The 17,976-nt window shown below is 47.4% G+C and overlaps 1 protein-coding gene across 1 annotated transcript in view; it reads right to left on the bottom strand.

Moving 5' to 3' along the window:
* The window catches only part of Stk24 (serine/threonine kinase 24), a 79,864-nt gene that overhangs the window by 12,573 nt on the left and 49,315 nt on the right, over window positions 1-17,976 (bottom strand). The window contains exons 3-5 of the mRNA XM_070002706.1: window positions 8,784-8,840; window positions 1,605-1,713; window positions 1,314-1,471 (exon numbers count right to left, since the gene is read on the bottom strand). Of these exons, the coding sequence (XP_069858807.1) occupies window positions 1,314-1,471; window positions 1,605-1,713; window positions 8,784-8,840 (324 nt within the window). The remainder of the gene's footprint in view (window positions 1-1,313; window positions 1,472-1,604; window positions 1,714-8,783; window positions 8,841-17,976) is intronic.

Here is a 17,976-nt window from a genome sequence, read left to right as displayed (position 1 = left end):
GTGTGTGTGTGTGTGTGTGTGTGTGTGTGTGTGTGTGTGTGTGTGGCTTTTGGATGGTTAATTGGAGATAAAAGAAATGCCCAGACTTTCCTGCTAAGGATGGTTGGTTTTGAACTATCATACTCAGAACTTAAACTTAACCTCCTAAGTAGCTAGGATTAGTCAGAAGCCACCAGGACACAGCCATAACGTTTCCATTTTTAAAATATACATGCTGAGTGTGGTAACACACTCCTGTAATCCGAGCACATGGGTTTGCAGCAAAGGGGATCAGCCAGGGTTATGAGTAAGACCATCTCAAAAAACAAATACATAAAAACACACAATGTCAACATACCTAATTACTATTACTATTTTTGTCGCTTGTGGGGCTTGAACTCTAGGCCTGGGCGCTGTCCCTCAGCTCTCGGCTCAAGGCTAGCGCTCTACCATTTGAACCATAGCACCACTTCTGGTTTTCTGGTGGTTAACTGGAGATAAGAGTCTCACGGATTTTCCTGTTAGCTTTGAACCTCAATCCTCAGATCTCAGCCTCCTGAGTAGCTAGGATTACAGGTGTGAGCCACTGGCACCCAACTTAATTATATATATATATATATATATTTGGCTTTGAAGTTATTGGCTCAGCAAAGGTAATTCTCTGTCGATCATGTTAAGTTTTTATTATGTGGGGCCTGAGAGAAGTAGATTATGAGAAAGGATAAACAGAGGCACAGAGTCTCTGCAAGGGATATAAGAAAAACTAGGAGAACATAATCTGAGAAGGAAAAGCAGCTGCAGAAGGGATGGCATTTCATCTCAAGTTGATAAGGAGCTTCTGGAAATGCAGATCCTAATTGAGAACTAAAAATAATACAGTAGGAGGAGATCGAGCACCCTAACAGACTGCTCTTTCCCTGTTTCGCTGTGGCATCCTCTGCCACCCCTCCCCCTCCCCCTTGTCTGCCCTTCCAACAGTGGCAGCACTGTGGCTGGCCCCAGCCTTCTTCCTGCTTTCTGCTCCCAGCAGGAAGGACACAGGCAGTGTGCTGGTCCTGGTGGCATCTCAGAGGCCGTCTCTGTGCCTATCTCACACCATCACCCTGTGCCTGGCCCCCTCCCTCATACAAGCTCCTCTGAATGCATGCTACCCAATACACGCAGGGCTCCAATCCACCGTAAGAGCATTTAGTGATGCAGTGGGAGAGAGAGGAAAAGTGATTTTAACCAAGGTCACACCATGACCATGGGCTACTTACTGAGGTTCCAGCCAGGAAAACTGCAGGTGAAGAATGAACAAAGGAGAGAACCCCCTGGACCCAGCTGACTCTTACCTTGGAGTCGTAAGCTGACTGTTTGATGACCTCGGGCGCCATCCAGAAGGGGGTGCCTACGAAGGTGTTCCTTTTTATCTGGGTATCTGTCAGCTGGCCAGCCACTCCAAAGTCAGCCAGCTTCACCTCTCCATGTTCAGAAAGCAGGACATTGGCCGCTGTGGAGAAGAACAACCGTGGCAGCCGGACATGGGCTCCGGGTATCCTGGAGGGTGTGCTTTCTCTCCCAGCCCAGGCCCAGGGCTCTGCTTCCTCAGGTTATTGCACAGGGACGAAAGCAAGTGCTCTTACCTTTAATATCTCTATGGATTTTCTTCTCTGAATGAAGATAATCAAGTCCTTTCAGTATTTCTCTTAATATGGTGGCAATCTGCGTTTCATCTAAAGGGCCAGGCTCCAACTACCAAGAAAAAAGGGTTGTTACGATTACTTCAGTCATTATCTGACACGTAATTTGAGATAAGGGGCAATATCCATGTTAAGTAGACAAGGATAATAAAAACCTCTTCACTTAAAGCAGTTTTGCTTAAACAATTAAAATCTATTAAAGAATCCTAAAAAAGCAGAGAAAATATGACTGCTGAAGGAAGCAAGGCCAGCTGAGAATCCATGGGAGAGAGAGCCCCCCTGGACACCTTCGCCACAGGCTAGGCCAGGACGGAAGCCGGGCAGGGTTGTGCAGCCCGGGACAGACTCCCAGTGCAGGGAGGACCCGCCCTGTGGACTTCCTCACCTGACTGGAAGGCTCAGCCCTGCAACCAGAATAACAAGTTCTGGACAGAAGCCTGGCTCACACTTGGCAAGCACAGGCTCCGAGTTCAATCCTCAGGACCACAGAAAATAAAACTAAAAACACAAGTTCTAGGAAAAGGGAGAGAGAGACCAGGGAGCTCACCGCTTTCTAGAACTGAACTTTGACCAGGATTTTGAAATCTGCATTTTTAAAGCTCTCTAACTCGGGGAACCATAGCTAGAAGAGTTTTGTTTTTGTTTTAGTTTTTTTTTTTTTTTGGGGGGGGGGGTCCGGTCGTGGGGCCTGAACTCTGGGCCTGGGCACTGTCCCTCAGCTCTTCAGCTCAAGGCTAGCACTCTACCACTTGAGCCACAGCACCACTTCCGGTTTTCTTTTTCTTTTTGCTTATGAGGTGCTAAGGAATCGAACCCAGGACCTTATTTATGCAAGGCAAGCGCTCTACCACTGAGCCACCTTCCCAGCCCCTAGAAGAGTTCTTTTTTAACACCTTGAGACTATTGTGTAGTACATATACAATGAAAATTATTTATTAGTTATCCCTAATAAGGCACTAGTTACCTCAGAAAGCTTTTATTCTGAGAAACTCAAAGAAGTTGCTACTACGGACTCTACGGCATCCATTCTTGTACAGAGATGTAAGGAAGAAATGGCACATCACTTGCCCCCGTGTGAAAGGAAAATTAGGCAGGTTAAAGAGGTCAGTTTGGATCTGACATTATGTCTCTGTCACCCAGAGGCAAGGGAGTCAATCACACAGATCCAAGCAGCAGAACAAGGCCTTGCAGCAGAGCTGTCAGAGAAGGCAAGTTACTAAGTGGATTCAATTCTCCTCCATGTTGTCTCTGTATTGATTTCTAACTTGACAACCAACGCCACCATACCCCAGGCTGAAGACACAGCCCTGTGATGCCCACAGTCAGCTTTCAACAGACACACATACTGCACACACCATGGGAAACACACACTAAGGCACCCCTTGCTTGTCTCCTGCCCTCGCTAGATGTCCTGTGTGACACCCAAAGGGCTTGTGGGGGTCCTGAGTGGGCAGAGAGCCTCATTTTTTTCCCCTTTATTTGACCTAGAGTCTCATTTTCAAGAAATATACTGAAAATATTACATTCCAAAGCCCACGGCCTCGAACATGCTGTCTCACGAGTCTGCCCTCTCCACATCTGTTTCTCAATGTTCACAGAATTACAAGTTCAAATTCTCAAAACAAGGAAGATGCGTTATTCTCATTCTGTGGGAAAGGGGAGTGCTGAGATGCTGCTTCCTCGCTCCTGTGTTCACTTCCACAACACCGGAAACAAGCCAGACATTCAAAACCACGTGCCAAGTCCTGGTCTGTGTCAAGACCCAAGCAGATGGCTGGAGGGCTTGGGCTTACCCAGCCTCTCCTGCAGCCCTGGACAAAAGTGTCAGGGCTAGCCAGGTGCTGGTGGCTCACGCCTGTCATCCTAGCTACTCAGGAGGCTGAGATCTGAGGATCGTGGTTCAAAGCCAGGCCAGGCAGAAACATCCGTGAGACTCTTATCTCCAATAAAACCACTAGAAAACCGGAAGTGGCGCTGTGGCTCAAGCAGTAGAGCGCTCACCTTGAGCTGAAGAGCCCAGGGACAGGGTCCAGGCCCAGAGTTCAAGCCCCACGACCAACCAAAAAATAAAAAGCATCATGGCAGCCTGGTTTCACAAGAGGAGATGAGAAGAGAAGCTGAGGGAAACTAACTGAAAGTCTCTCCCACGGTGTGAGCCTTCTTAACTGTGGCTTGATCTCCATTCAACTTTGGTTTACATGCCTGAGTGGGGAGAGGAGGAGAGCAAAGAAACGCATTCCATTTGGGTGGGGGTAAAACCCTCCTTGGCATCTGTAACGGTACATTTTAGTTGTCAACTTGGCTGGCTAATGGATAGCCTGATAGTGTAAAGCACTTTTCTAGGTGTGTCTCTAATGGCATTTCCAGAGGAGACTAACATTTGGACCAGTGTACTAAGAGAAGATGGGCCTTTACCCAGTGCTGGCGGTCACCACACAACCTGTCCAGGGCCCAGGCAACCAAACCACCACGGAAAGGCAAATCCACCATCTCCTCTGGAGCTGCAGCGCTTGCCTTTGGGCACTGTAACTCCACATTCTCCTACCTTTTACCTTTGGGTGCTGGCATTCGTAGGAACCCTTCTCCACTTACCCTAGACTATGAGCATAGACTGAGCCACACTACTGACTTCCCTGGCTCTCCAACTCACAGACAAGACTACTGTGAGGCTTGTCAGCTTCTGTTATCACATGAGCAATTCTCCCTAATGAAATCCCTGTCATCCATCCATCCATCCATCCATCCAACCATCCATCTATCCATCCTTCTTTTCCTCCCTTTCTCTCTCTCTCTCCCCCCCTCCTTCCTGGTCTCTGTCCCTTCCCCTGCTGGTTTTGTCTCTGTGGAGAACACAATGAAAAGTGTTGAACCCACTACAAATGTTATTTGTGGCTTGGGGGCACAGGTCACATGGTAGTGCACTTCCTGACATGCACAAGGCCCCGACCAAGTTCAGTCCCCGTATGGAGGCAGTAGGGGCCCCACAGCAGCTCTCTCAACCATCAGTTCCTCCTCCTTAGGAGGAAGTCTGAATCACAAATGAGTACACTTCGCCATTACAATTTCTAGACAGGGCAACACTATCATTAAAGCATCGTAAACTTTTAAACGAAGAATGGGGAGGAGGCCTGAGACCAGCCTAAGCTGGTCTTCAACTTGCGATCCTCACAACTCAGACTCTCAAGTGTTGGGATTACAGGCATATGCACCATCACACTAGGCTCTTAAAAGAATTTATAAAAATAGACTGCCTTAAAAAAAATGTAGACTACATTCCATCTGTGCATGACTTCTAATTCCTTGCCCCTTCTTCCTCTACCCTGCAAACCCTCAGCTGGGCAGCAACACACGTCTACATAACTCAGTTGCACGAGCAGATGGGAAACATGCACCCTCCCCGGCCCTGACACTGACACACCGGCAGCTGCTGAGGACAAAGGCTGCAGACTAGACAGCCATGGCGACCTCAAGTGTGAGAACGAAATCAATTTCCATCTTGTGCGAAACACTGCTCTGAGCCTCGACAACAGCAGCTCACCCCAAATGCGACTGATGAGCCATCTCGTTCTTGCAAAACTGTGTTGTAGACTCATGTTGAAGTTTGCCAAACATTTCTGCCTGATTAAGTGACTGATTTATGTAGCAAAGGTCCTTCTTAATTAGATTTCAAGGCTGTCCCTTAGGTTTTCTGGCAACACTGACTGATCTTTTAATCAGCAAAAAGCTCAGACTCCTACTAATCCTCACCCGGCTCCCGGGGCCTCCAATGGCTTGTCTGACTTGTGTGGCTTCCAACGAGATACACCTGCCCTGTGCCACACCCTGACCCCCCCCTCCCCCCCAGCTGCGGGATGCTCCAGGCCAGTGAGAAACCCGCTCTGTTTACTATAGGATCCCAGTAACGCAGCATCACACACAGCAGGTCCCCAACAAGAAAAAGCTGGAGGGCTGGGAAGGTGGCTCAGTGGTAGAGCACTTGCCTTGCACGCATGAGGCCCTGGGTTCGATTCCTCAGCACCACATAAGCAAAAAAGAAAAAAACCGGAAGTGGTACTGTGGCTCAAGTGGGAGAGTGCTAGCCTTGAGCTGAAGAGCTGAGGGACAGCGTCCAGGCCCCAGAGTTCAGGCCCACAACCGGACCAAAAAAAAAAAAAAAAAAAAAGAAAAAGCTGGAAACTGGTTTTGCACAAAAACTGTTTGCTCACTGGGCCACAAAAATCCATCCCACTGGAAGTTAAGTGTCCTGAAGCCTGGAACCCTGGAGACAGCCAGACTTGAGTGATGACTGACACAAGGGGATTCCAGAATATATTTCAAGCAGATCAGAGTGGTAGGGTTCAAGAGAGGAGATTCTACAAACACTTAACTTCAAATTTTTATATTTATTATAGTTTTTATACTAGATTCTGCTTTTTTTGTTTTTTAAGTAAAAATGAATGTACACTGAGATAGTCACCTTTCCCTTCCTAGGCCTCAGTACAGGACGCTCCCACTTATTAGCAGTTTAATTTTTTTAGTGGTGAAAATTCATTTATTCAGCTATAGTAGTATCAGTTGGGGTGAATGGGGTTTGAAGTTGGGCCTTGTGCTTGTTAGGCCAGTGCTCTACCACCGAACCACGCCTCTAAGCCCTTTATTACACTGCTTATTTTTCAGACAGGATCTCAATTTCCGCTTAATGAATACAGGACTGCGATCCTCCTATTTATGCCAAGGTAAAAAGGCATGCATCGTTGAACCCAGTTTCAAATTAAGAGAGTCCAGTGATTTTTTTTTTGGGGGGGGGGGGAAGGGGACTGGGCTAGCCTTAACCACAATGCTCCCTATCTTGGCCTCCCAAGTACTAGGATTATAGGAGTGAGCCACCTGTACCTGGTTTGTTTTTGTTTTTTGGCAGGTCATGGGGCTTAAACTCTGGGCTTGGGCACTGTCCCTGTGCTCTTCAGTTCAAGGCAAGCGCTCTACCGCTTGAGCCACAGTGCCACTTCCGGTTTTCTAGTGGTTTACTGGAGATAAGAATCTCATGGACTTTCCTGCCCAGGCTGGCTTTGAACCATGATCCTCAGATCTCAGCCTCCTGAGTAGCTAGGATTACAGGCTTGAGCCACCAGCGCCCGGCTGTACCTGGTTTTTAAAGTCTTTCAAGAAACCCTCCCTCTCAAAATAATTGTTTTCAATATTCAAAACAATTACCATACCCCATTATTAAAATACGTCCTCCCTATAAGGAATGCCAACAGAAGTGGGATGAAAGATGGAAAAAGAGACAACAAAGGCAGAGGTAGGAAGCAAAGAAAAGTGTCACAGACAGTCAGTGGGCTCCAGGGCCTGTGAAGTGGGGTCCACAATCCAGTGCCATCCATAAGCAGATACCCCTAATCCAGTGGTTCTTTTCTTTCCTCATTTCTATGGAAGACTCTGGTGGGTGCAAAAACAATTGCCTGTTTCCTGTCACCAGGGCCACTGATGCGGGCGGTGCTTGCTGTCACTCACACACTGTGTTTGATGCAAAAGTGAGGGCTCTCCATTTCCTTGCAACTGTGTTTTCTAAAGCTACACAGACATTAATTCAAATAAACTAAACTGTAGCGCCAACATTGAATACGCTAAGCACTGAGACTAGAATGGCTGTTCTGAAGGACTCAATGTCAGAAAGAAAAAAGAAAAAAAAATCCCTGTGCCACAAATAAAATTCACTTATATGCAAAAATAACAGCATAAAGGAGGAAATTTCCTAAGTCCCTATAGTATTTCCCAAAAGAGTTAAAATAAAAATGACATTTTCTGGTAATGTGTACATTTATGCAAAGGACCACATTATGTATTCAGGGTTTTTTCCCCACACCATTGCTTACATAAAACATTTTTTCCTCAAAATTTTCCTTTTTGACACTACTTTTGACCCATTTTTTTTAAACAGTTTATAGCAGTCTAACTTTCTAAATTGGACACATTCACCTTCTAAACATACACACGGTTCTAGAAGTTTACCTTTGCAGAAAGCTACCTAGAAGCTTGGCACCATGCGAAGCTTCCTGGGTTCCTTGGTGAGTAAAACTGTAGACTGTAGCTTCAAAGCCCTGCCTCCCTCAGGGCTTGTGAGGACAGCAGAGATAGCCACGGGCCCAGCACCCTGCGTCAGGCTAAAGCCAAGGATTCCCCCACCTAGCGGGTCCCTCTCTCTCCTAGCCTGTTTTACTGCCTGGCCACACTGTAGGGTTGAGATGGCAAGGGTGTGAGGTGACATGGTGGGCTTCTAGGATGAGGTAAGTTGTGCTAGCGAGGACTGGTCACCTGTGTATTCTCTACAAAGCCCAACACCAAGTCCTGTGTGACTCGACAAGCAAAGCACCTGCTCCTAGATTCCACAATCTTCCCAGAGCTGACTACAGACCTCAAAGGCAAATCCAGAGGAAGAACAGCCCTGGTCAGGGGCTGGTCCATCCAGACATACTGTACAAAAATGGCCACAGATCCAGCCTTTTGCCTGCCCACTGAGCCCACACGTCATCCAGCCTCTGCCTCTGCCTCCAGAGATCAGTGTGATACATGTGTTTGGGAGTTAAGCTACTGTCGGAACTGTAGAACCACGGCAGTTACCAACTATTTAAAAGCCAAGAAACTTGTTTGGGAAAATAACAACCACATGTTCTCAGGTAAGAAAATTCCAGACCAAAGATTGCTCAGTGGTTTCTCTTTACAGGAACAACCAAACCTCCTTTCGACGTTCAGTACTAGGTGAGAAACACCAAATACATAGAAATAGTTTGGTACTTTTTTTCATGCAACTTGAAAGAAGGGGAGGCAATGGGTGCAGAATCATCTTTCAAAGCAAAACTAAAGCCGGGCGCTGGTGGCTCACGCCTGTAATCCTAGCTACTCAGGAGGCTGAGATCTGAGGATCGCGGTTCAAAGCCAGCCCGGGCAGGAGAGACCGTGAGACTCCTATCTCCAATAAACCACCAGAAAACCGGAAGTGGCGCTGTAGCTCAAGTGGTAGAGCGCTCGCCTTGAGCTGAAGAGCTGAGGGACAGCGCTCAGGCCCAGAGTTCAAGCCCCACGACCGACAAAAAAAAAAAAAAAAAGCAAAACTAAGCAGGAACGGGCTTGCACAGTACTTACCAGGTCCAGTGCGGAGCCTCCTCCAAGATACTCCATTATTATCCACAATTTAGTATCCTGTGCAATCAAAAACAATAGAAAGTTACTTTAAACAAAACCAGGAAAACCATTTCAAATAACTGAAGAGACTGTTGCTATTTTGGATCTAGACAGTTCTCTAAACATGTATCAGCATGGAGAGTGTGCCTGTGTAACAAGTGCACAATGCACCACAGATGCAGGGGTCAGGCATTGGTCCCAACCTACGGAGGGAGCAAGGTATGCTGCACCTGAACAGCTGCTCCTGTCCTAGGCCTGCAGCTGGGCATCCAGTACAGCACCTCCAGGATCCTGTGAACAAAGGAGACCACGCACTGCTCTCCAGCACAGGTGCCAAGGGAGCCTGGTGTGTGCAAAGGCAACCAATTTCCAACATCCTCAAAGGTACTAATACTCTCTTCATGAACCTTCCAGAAAAGCAGGCTTGGCAATAACAGTGTCGGTGTCCTTCAGCCCTGCCTCCTCACACTGCCTGACTGCAGCATCCTCTGCGGCCTCTCTTGGAGGACAGAGGATCAGGGCACAAGTGCAACTTCCTTGGGTAAGTGCTGTACACTCTTCAAGCCATTCAGAGAGGAGCCACAGGAGATGTTATGTCACTTAGTGACCCCACTGTCAAACCTTAAAGGCCCAAGCCTTCAATGGCAACAGACAGCTTAGATACATCCGGGGTCTTATCCAATTGCCCACAGTATGCCTCAAGATACATGTTCACTTGGCTCATCATCCCTTGCTATCTTCCTTCTGTTTGTGGTTCTTTTACTGCACCTGGGGAAGTACCCTGATCTTAGATGTTGTACCCAAAGGACTAAGAAACATCTGGGACACACCAACCATCACAGATAGAGAAGGTGTCCCAATTCCCAGGCCTCTTTTGCTTTGCACTTCAAGTCAGGAAAATTCTTCTTTCTTCCCTCTCCTTGCCTTGGACAACTACCACTGTCCGAAGCTCACTTTAGGTATTTTCCACTTGACAGCAATCCAAGGTGCCTTCGACGCTAGAGCTCAGGATTTTTATTTTTTTTTAACTGTGGTCTTCAGAACCAAAGGAAGAAAACCTACGTTAACTGTATGTTCACAGTGGATGCCTAATAAATGACAGCAAGTCCAGGCTAGCTGGGAGACATACAGCCGTAGATGGCAAGTGTGTATTTGCTCTACGGGCACAGGCACGGGGGTCATTCACTAGCCATTCACACTCAGAAAACTACCTTGAACAGGCTCCAATGGACCTGTTTCCGGGTTTCAGGAAAATGAATGTTTTGTACCTTCCTTTCATTCCATCTCAGGCCCACTGGCCCATTTCCCTAGCCGGGGCCTCCCTGAAGCGCAGACCAGTGTCTTTCTGGATGACATCAAAAATCTAAATTGCTTTTCTTGAGAGGCCCTGGGACTTTTGGCCTGTATCTGTACTCTCGACTCAGATCTCATCCCTTTTGTCCCACCCACCCCACATTGGGTTTGTGGCCAAAAAGATAAACTCTGCACTGGGAGGGAAGGTCCCTCACAGTCTGGCCTCTAGGCAGCAGGTTGTGCAAAGCCTGGGTAACCCTGGGTGCAAGCAGGCTACTTCCTGAATGGGCCAAGCACAGTGGCCACACCCTCCGGGCTGGGGTGTTCCAAAGCCCCACCCTCCAAGACAATCAACTGAGGCTCTCTCCCTAAACCCATCATTTACCCAGCTTCTTCCTAATAAGACACATAAGGCAGGCCCCACCCAAACACATGCCTAGCACTTTGCCGAAATGCCAGTGCTCCTCACCCACCCTGGCAAGGTCTGGTGTCCCCACTGCCACAGCTCAAGAACTAGGGCACAAAACCACATCAGAACGCCCCACAGCACTGAAGTGGCTTCTCACCCCCAGGTGTGTGATGACTGTGGCTGTCACCCTGAGAACGTGACACAGCCCTCCACAGGCTTCTCCACTGCCTCGAGTCGCTGCTTGCCTGCATTCCCAGCGCTCCCTAGGCACGAAGAAAGGAACAGCTACCAGCCAGCAAGGAGGCCATTGTGAATGGCATTGTGATACAATTTTCTTGTATGGGAAATAAGGTCATGTATTGGTAAGTCAACTTAGGAGTCAAACACTTGCAAAGGTACAAAAATAGAGAAACTTCCTCCCCCCCCCCTCCCCCGCCCCCCCCTCCCCCAGCCTGTTCAGCCACACAGCCAACAGGCCACGGGTCTCATGTAATCTCAGAGATAGATCTCATGATAGAAAAGCAAGTATCTGTAACAACTTCGCCCTCTTTTACCCAGTTGGCAACATACATACACACTGGACAAGGCATTTGCCTTTTACTGAAACTTCCTTAGACAGCATTCCTAGAAATCCAGGAGTTTGGGCTTTCTTTTGTCCTAACTAGTCCATGTCCTACTGACATCAGGCTGTCTCTATTCTTCCATTATCAAAGCCAGGTATGAATTTTAATAGACTGGCCAATGACTCTTCAAGGTGGCCTTCAGGTAAGAATGGTTGTTCTAGCAGTGCACACTCACACCTGGAATCCTACCTACTAGGAGGATGAAATCTGACAATTGTATTCAAAGCCAACCAAGGCAGGAAAGTTCATGAGACTCTTACCTCCAATAAACTAACAAAAAGCTGGAAATGGAGCTGTGGCTCAAGTCACAGAATGCTAGCCCTGAGCAAAAGGAACTCTAGAGAGAGTTCCCAGGCTCTGAGTTGAAGACCAGTACCCCCCCACACACACACACACAGAGATTGGTTGTTCTATCGTCCTTTAAGAAGTTGGAAGCCGGGCGCCAGTAGCTGTAATCCTAGCTACTCAGGAGGCTGAGATCTGAGGATCACAGTTCAAGCCAGCCCAGGCAGGGAAGGCTGTGAGACTCATCTCCAGAAAACTGGAAATGGTACTGTGGCTCAAGTGGTAGAGCGCTAGCCTTGAGCTGAAGAGCTGAGGGACACCACCTAGGCCCAGAGTTCAAGCCACATGACTATGCTCTGGAATGAGACCTTTCTTCCCTCCAGCACAACTGCCCTCATCAAAAGAGCAATCACAGCCAACTACTGGAAATTCTGTATCATGAATACGTCATGAAACTCCTAGAGTGAATTCTACAATAGTGAAGTATTTCTAGCAACTACAAGATTATCCTTTAGCAAGGTAAAAATTACAATGATCAACTATACAACACATGTCAGAAGTATCAAGACACAGTTTAACTGTAAGCAGAGATCAAAGAAGATCAAATAAAAGGCTGAGTATAGCTAAGAAAAGCAAGGCATTAGCCTTGAGCTCTGGGACAACAACCAGCTCTGAGTTCAAGCACCAGGGTGGGACACACATATACATCCCGCCCCCCAAAAAAGTAGAGGGGAACTTAACTCAAGGGTTCACTCTCTGCCCTCCCTCCTGTAGTCCCCCTTCTCTCTCTGCTTCCTGGCTGTCATGAGGGAGCTGCTCTGCTCTACCAACCCCCCCCCCCCCTCCTGGACTGAAACATCTAAAACTGTGAGCTGTATCTTTCCTCCAGGTACTCTGTCACAGAGATGAAAAACTAACACAGTGTCACAGACAGGACCCAGAGAAAGGGGGCTGGGTCTAACGATGCAGTTTTTAACCCTCGGAAGGAGTGACACCTGTGTCCAAGCCTCCCCCTACCCCGATTTCCCACCTGTGGACCACACTGCAAGTAAGTCTGCTCTCTGAGTACCCCGGTACCTGTCATCAAGGCCTTGAGTTCAAACTCAGGGAGAGGGTACTGGGGGAGAGGGTAATTTGTGATCTCTTGTACCATACCATGCATCAGGAATTTATTCATAAATATAGGTGCTTTAGAAAAGAAAACATATAACTATCTTATCCAAACAACCAGCTGTGTTTATTTAAATCTCCAAACATAGGCTTACATATGCAGATCATGTATGCTGAGACAAAGAGAAATTCATTTAAATACTTAAATTATAGGTAACATCAGAAAGAATATAGCTAACATTCTTCTTGTGGAGGTAAAATATTTAGCTTAATTTAACTGTTCTACCATTCAACTTTCTGGACAGAAAAACTTAAAATGGAGCTGCCAAATATCTCTAGGGACTTTCTTCAGTCACAGGAGAACAGTGAAGGCAGAAATCCTGTCCCCATCTCAGAAACAGTATACACACACGTTTCATATTCTCTTCAGCACAGAGCCTACCATTTGTCTCCCATACTTGCATTCCCCTGTGATATCAAAGCAAGATTTCCTTGCTGATGTTTTTAGCTCAAAGAAATAAACAAGCCTGGCTTTCCCCTGGTGGGGCGCCCAGCACCATTTCCATGCGCTCCAGAAGCACAAGGGCAAAATTCTTCCAAGAAACAAGCCATCTTGTTTCCTTGTCTCTTCCCTCAGCAGTTGCAGCTGTGACAGGCCATCAGGGATGTGGCTGGTGACTTCCAAATGGCAAAGGAAGCCGAGGACGGGGGCTGGCCTCCTGCAGCACGCCAGAGGGACCCGTCCCACCAGGAGGCCCATGTAAGCACCAAGTACGCCCTCACACAGTCAAGAGCAACAAGCTTGTGCAAAGGGCATCTCCAAGTCCTGTGGCTAGAGCCATAAGAGGAAACCTTCATGTACTACTGCTCAGAGGAAGGGGGAAGGAGATTCTCATGGGGGAAAAAAAAAAAAGTCAATTCCAACTGTGCTCAGCACTACACCAGAGTGGCTAGCGCTGGGCTGGAGTGAGCTGCAACAGACAGAGAGCCATAGCTCAGTCCATCAACCAAAACCCAGTGGGTCCCCAAGACAACGCCTCTGGGTGTGTCTTCACACAGGAGTAACAACCTGGCCACTGGAGAAGAACACTGCCTTGTTCCTGAACCAAGTAAAACTCCAACTTACAGACATCTGGGGAATTACTAAAGAGCTGTGTATTAGACTGTGTTTTTAAAAATCTGGAGGCTGGGAAGGTAGTTCAGCGGTAGAGTGCTTGCCTCGCATGCATGAGGCCCTGGGTTCAATTCCTCAGTACCACATAACCAGGAAATGCTGGTAAGGCACTATGGCTCAAGTGGTAGAGCACTAGCCTTGAGCTGAAGAGCTCAGGGACAGTGCCCAGGCCTAGAGTTCAGGCCCACGACCAGCAATAAAAAAAAAAAATCTGTATGATTTTCTTCCTTTCAAAGAGACCATTTACCACATACAGGGCACTGCTTCTATGTAATCATAAACCCCAAATCCAGTTTTTTCAGAGAGTACAGTAGATTCACTAAAGCCCACAGAGCAAAACAATAAAGAAGCAGCATGGAAATAGGGCAGACATTTCAAAATAACTCTAAAATCAATTATGTTTAAAAATAACCAGCCAAAACCCTAAGAAAATAACCCAAGAGTCCCAAACAGATAATAAAATTGACAAATCACCTCATTTCCTGGTACACACGCCATTCTTCCTTCCAAGTCTTGATACACTTAGGGTGTACCACGTGGGACCACCATTTCTAGAAACTGCCATCCCAGGTAAAAATGCTTCTGACCACCAGGCCACTGCTCACTCAGACCGGGGTCTCAGCTACATCTGTCCCTTCCTCCTTCCCCCTCCTACTCTTCAGGGCTCTGCTCCAAAGCCCCCAAACCCTCTCCAGCCCCAGCCCCAGCCCGGTCAGCCCTGGCCACCTGCCAGTTCCTCCCACCCACACATCCATCTATGTTCTCCCTCCATGGCAAAGTTCATAGTGAACAGTTCTCGTCCTGCCTGCCAGATCACAGAGTAAGGTGCCTGTTAGTTCCCTCTGTATCGGCCTGCCACGCCACAGATAGCAGGTGATGCCCCCCAAAACCAGGATTTCAGAGACCAGGCCAAAGCCTATCTCAACCACACATTCCTACCCCACAATGTGTTGTAACTTCTGAGAAACTAAAGCGCTCCCCAAACACAGGTGGCTCAGCAGTTTAGGCCCTGCCAGTCAAAGGCTACTCCGCCTTCACTTCTGGCTGCTCAAACCTGGCTCTTGCCCTGCCTCTGGCTTGTCTTTCATCTGGATAAAAGGACAAAAGGCATCATCCTCCTGTCCCTGGAGCAGAAGTGGGTAGACACCTGGATTTGCTGAGAAGCTAGCACAGGAACATGCTGTGAACTCAGGTAATCACAATGACCCCAGCAAGAATGATCAGAGCAGCTAGCTGTGCACGGCAGTCAACAACTCACTGACCCTCAATCCACTACACAAACTTTGCTACGGAGTGCAGCTGTAGAGAAACACAATGGCAAGGGCAATCTTTCAGAACTGGTTTTGGAGTTTCTAGAATTGGCTCTCTAATCTGATCAAATTTGAAGATGCTAAAGATGCCATTTTCAGCTGTTAAAAAAAATCACCCATGGGGGCTGGGAAGGTAGCTCAGCAGTAGAATGCATGCCTTGCAAGCATGAGGCCTTGGGTTTGAATCCTCAGCACCACATAAACAGAAAAAGCCGGAAGTGGTGCTGTGGCTCCAGTGGTAGAGCGCTAGCCTTGAGCTGAAGAGCTGAGGGACAGCACCCAGACCCAGAGTTCAGGCCCCATGACCGGCAAAAAAAAAAAAAAAAAAAAAAAAAAGAGCTGAAGGACAGCACCGAGGCCCAGAGTTCAAGCCCCATGCCCAAGAAAAAAAAAAGTTAAGGGAGGAAAAAAAAATCACCCATGATATGAATGTGGAAATATTAAATAGAGTCATAAAATATGTGCATTAGACAAACATGCGAATACTTGTATACTGCTTGTTTTGTTCATTATGGTCTTTCTTTTTCTTAGGCAAGATATTGCTATGTAAGCTGATCTTGAACTTGAATCCTCCTGCCTCAGCCTCCAAAGCCCTGGGACTATGGTCACATGTCACTACACCCAACTGCACTGGATACTCTTTTCCATTCTTAGAGGTGAAGAACCAAGTGACTCCTCAAGGTTTTTGGAAATGTAAAGAATAGGGCAAAGTTAATTTAAGTTGTAAGTTACAGCTAGAGTCACTGGGCAAAACCATGAAAAGATGAGCTCAGGGATTCAAACACCACCACATCCGTCACCTAAGGGCTGCAGAGGACCCTCGGGTAGCCTTACCTCCCACAGCCCCAGGAATGGCAACACTGAACATCAAGCACACCCCTGCCGTGTGGGACTCACGGGTACAAGTAAGACCTCAGTTGTGAAGTGTCACCACAGTTGAGTGGGAGATGACCAGGTCCTGAAAGCTAGGAAAGGCCATGTGCCAGGGACACTGAGCCCCCTCTGCGAGTGAGTCCTCCCTTCTGTCCTGTCTGCTCTTCCCACTCTGTGCTACTGCCCTGTCCTGTCTGCACACCAAAGGAGATGCCACCTGTGGATGGGACAGAACGGGGAAGCGGAGCTGACCTGAGGGTGGGAGGTGTGTGGACAGAGGCAGGCATAAACATTCCAGAAACTTTGCAGATTTGTCTCCTACAAATCATTAGCATACAAAAGTGGTGCTGTGGCTCAAGAGGCTCAGGGGCAGCACTCAAGCCATGAGTTCAAGCCCTAGGACCAACAACAAAAAGAAACCATCAAGCATAGTTCCTGAGAGCCTCCAACTCTGCTCCACTGAAAACAGCTTCAAACAAAGCTGCTTGATGTGTTCACCCTTTAAAACTACTTTTACTCAAGACAGTGATGGCTCACGTTCCTGGGGAAGCAGGTGACATTTCAGTGCACACATGGCTTGTGATCATGAGAGCAGGGTGAGTGGTGTACCTATCACTGCAGACACTAACCATCCGGATGTTGGGACCATTCAAAATCCTCTCTACTAGCTATTTAGAAACAGCCAATTAGCTGCTGCACACCAGTTGCTCTACTGTGCTATAGAATGTAAGTTATTTCTCCCACCTGGTAACCATTCCTCTCTCTCCTTCCCTCTCCACACCCTTCGCGGGCTCTGGGAACTACTATTCTCTAAGATGAATTTTCTAGGTTTCACATCCTTATAAAGCATTTTTTTGGGGGTCAGTTGTGGGACTTGAACTTAGGCCTGGACACTGTCCCGAAGTGTTTTTACTCAATTCTGGTTTCCTGGTGGATAACTGAAGGTAAGAGTCTCACAGACTTTCCTGCCCAGGCTGGCTTCAAACCATGATCTTCAGATCTCAGCCTGCTGAGTAGCTAGGCTTACAGGTGAGCCGCCATCACCTAGCTTATAAAGCATTTGTAAAAAGTACTGACACATGGTCTAATGATCTAATGCATAGTCTAAGGGTTTCATGAACCTGAGCAATTGAAATCAAGGAGTTGAAAGACATGACTGGGCCACTGCCCAGTCCAAGTGGAGGGGGCACCCACGTTCGCCAAGCCTAGTGTGTACACTGAGGTTTCCACCTCTGGATGAAATGACCTCTCCCCTCTCTAGTCCCTTTGGTTCATGGAGACCTAACTCAGCAGCAAAGAGAATTGAAGAGAATTCACAGCCTGGTCAGGCTCAGTGCGGAGCCCCACACCTACGAGATAACACTCATGAGCCACGTCCATCCCAAGGCAAAGAAAAGCTTACAAGTATTTTTAGAAGGAGTTTGAGAAAAACTGAAATAGAAAGCTTTCAGGGAAATACAGTGCTAATCAGAACTCCTCAGTCTATACATTAAGATTCTAACCTACTGCTGCTTTCCGCTCTTGTGACTATGCTGTGTATGAAAATTCCTTGTTTCCATCCAGACGCTGGTGGCGGCTCACACCTGTAATCCTAATGAGGACTGCACATCCAAGCCAGTCCAGGAAGAAAAGTCTCTGAGACTCTTATCTCCAATAAGCTACCCAAAAAACCAGAGGTGGAATTAAAGCTCAAGTGGTAGAGCACTAGCCATAAGCAAAAGAAGCTCAGGGAGAGTGCCCAGGTCCTGAGTTCAAGTCCTAACGACCCGCACACACATGAAAATTTCCTTTGTTTCTTAAGTAGCAAGACATACACAAATTACTGACAGCTTATGTTTTCTCTCTCTCTCTCTTTTTGGTCAGTCATGGGGCTTGAACTCTGGGCTTGGGCACTGTCCCTCGGTTCTTCAGCTCAAGGTTATTGCTCTACTTGAACCACAGCACCACTTCCACAGCTTATGTTTTCTCAAATCCCACAGTACCACTCAGAAAATTCATAATTTAAACATTACATTCTATTTCAGTAATTGTGAAGCAAATGGATGGTGAATGTGCTTTCTCTCTTATACACACACAC

Source organism: Dipodomys merriami, unplaced genomic scaffold, assembly GCF_024711535.1.
Source record: "Dipodomys merriami isolate MVZ:Mamm:240054 unplaced genomic scaffold, mDipMer1.0.p SCAF_6, whole genome shotgun sequence".
NCBI lineage: Eukaryota > Metazoa > Chordata > Mammalia > Rodentia > Heteromyidae > Dipodomys > Dipodomys merriami.
The sequence above is the reverse complement of the archived record's forward strand: the minus strand, read 5'-3'. Positions and strand labels throughout refer to the sequence as shown.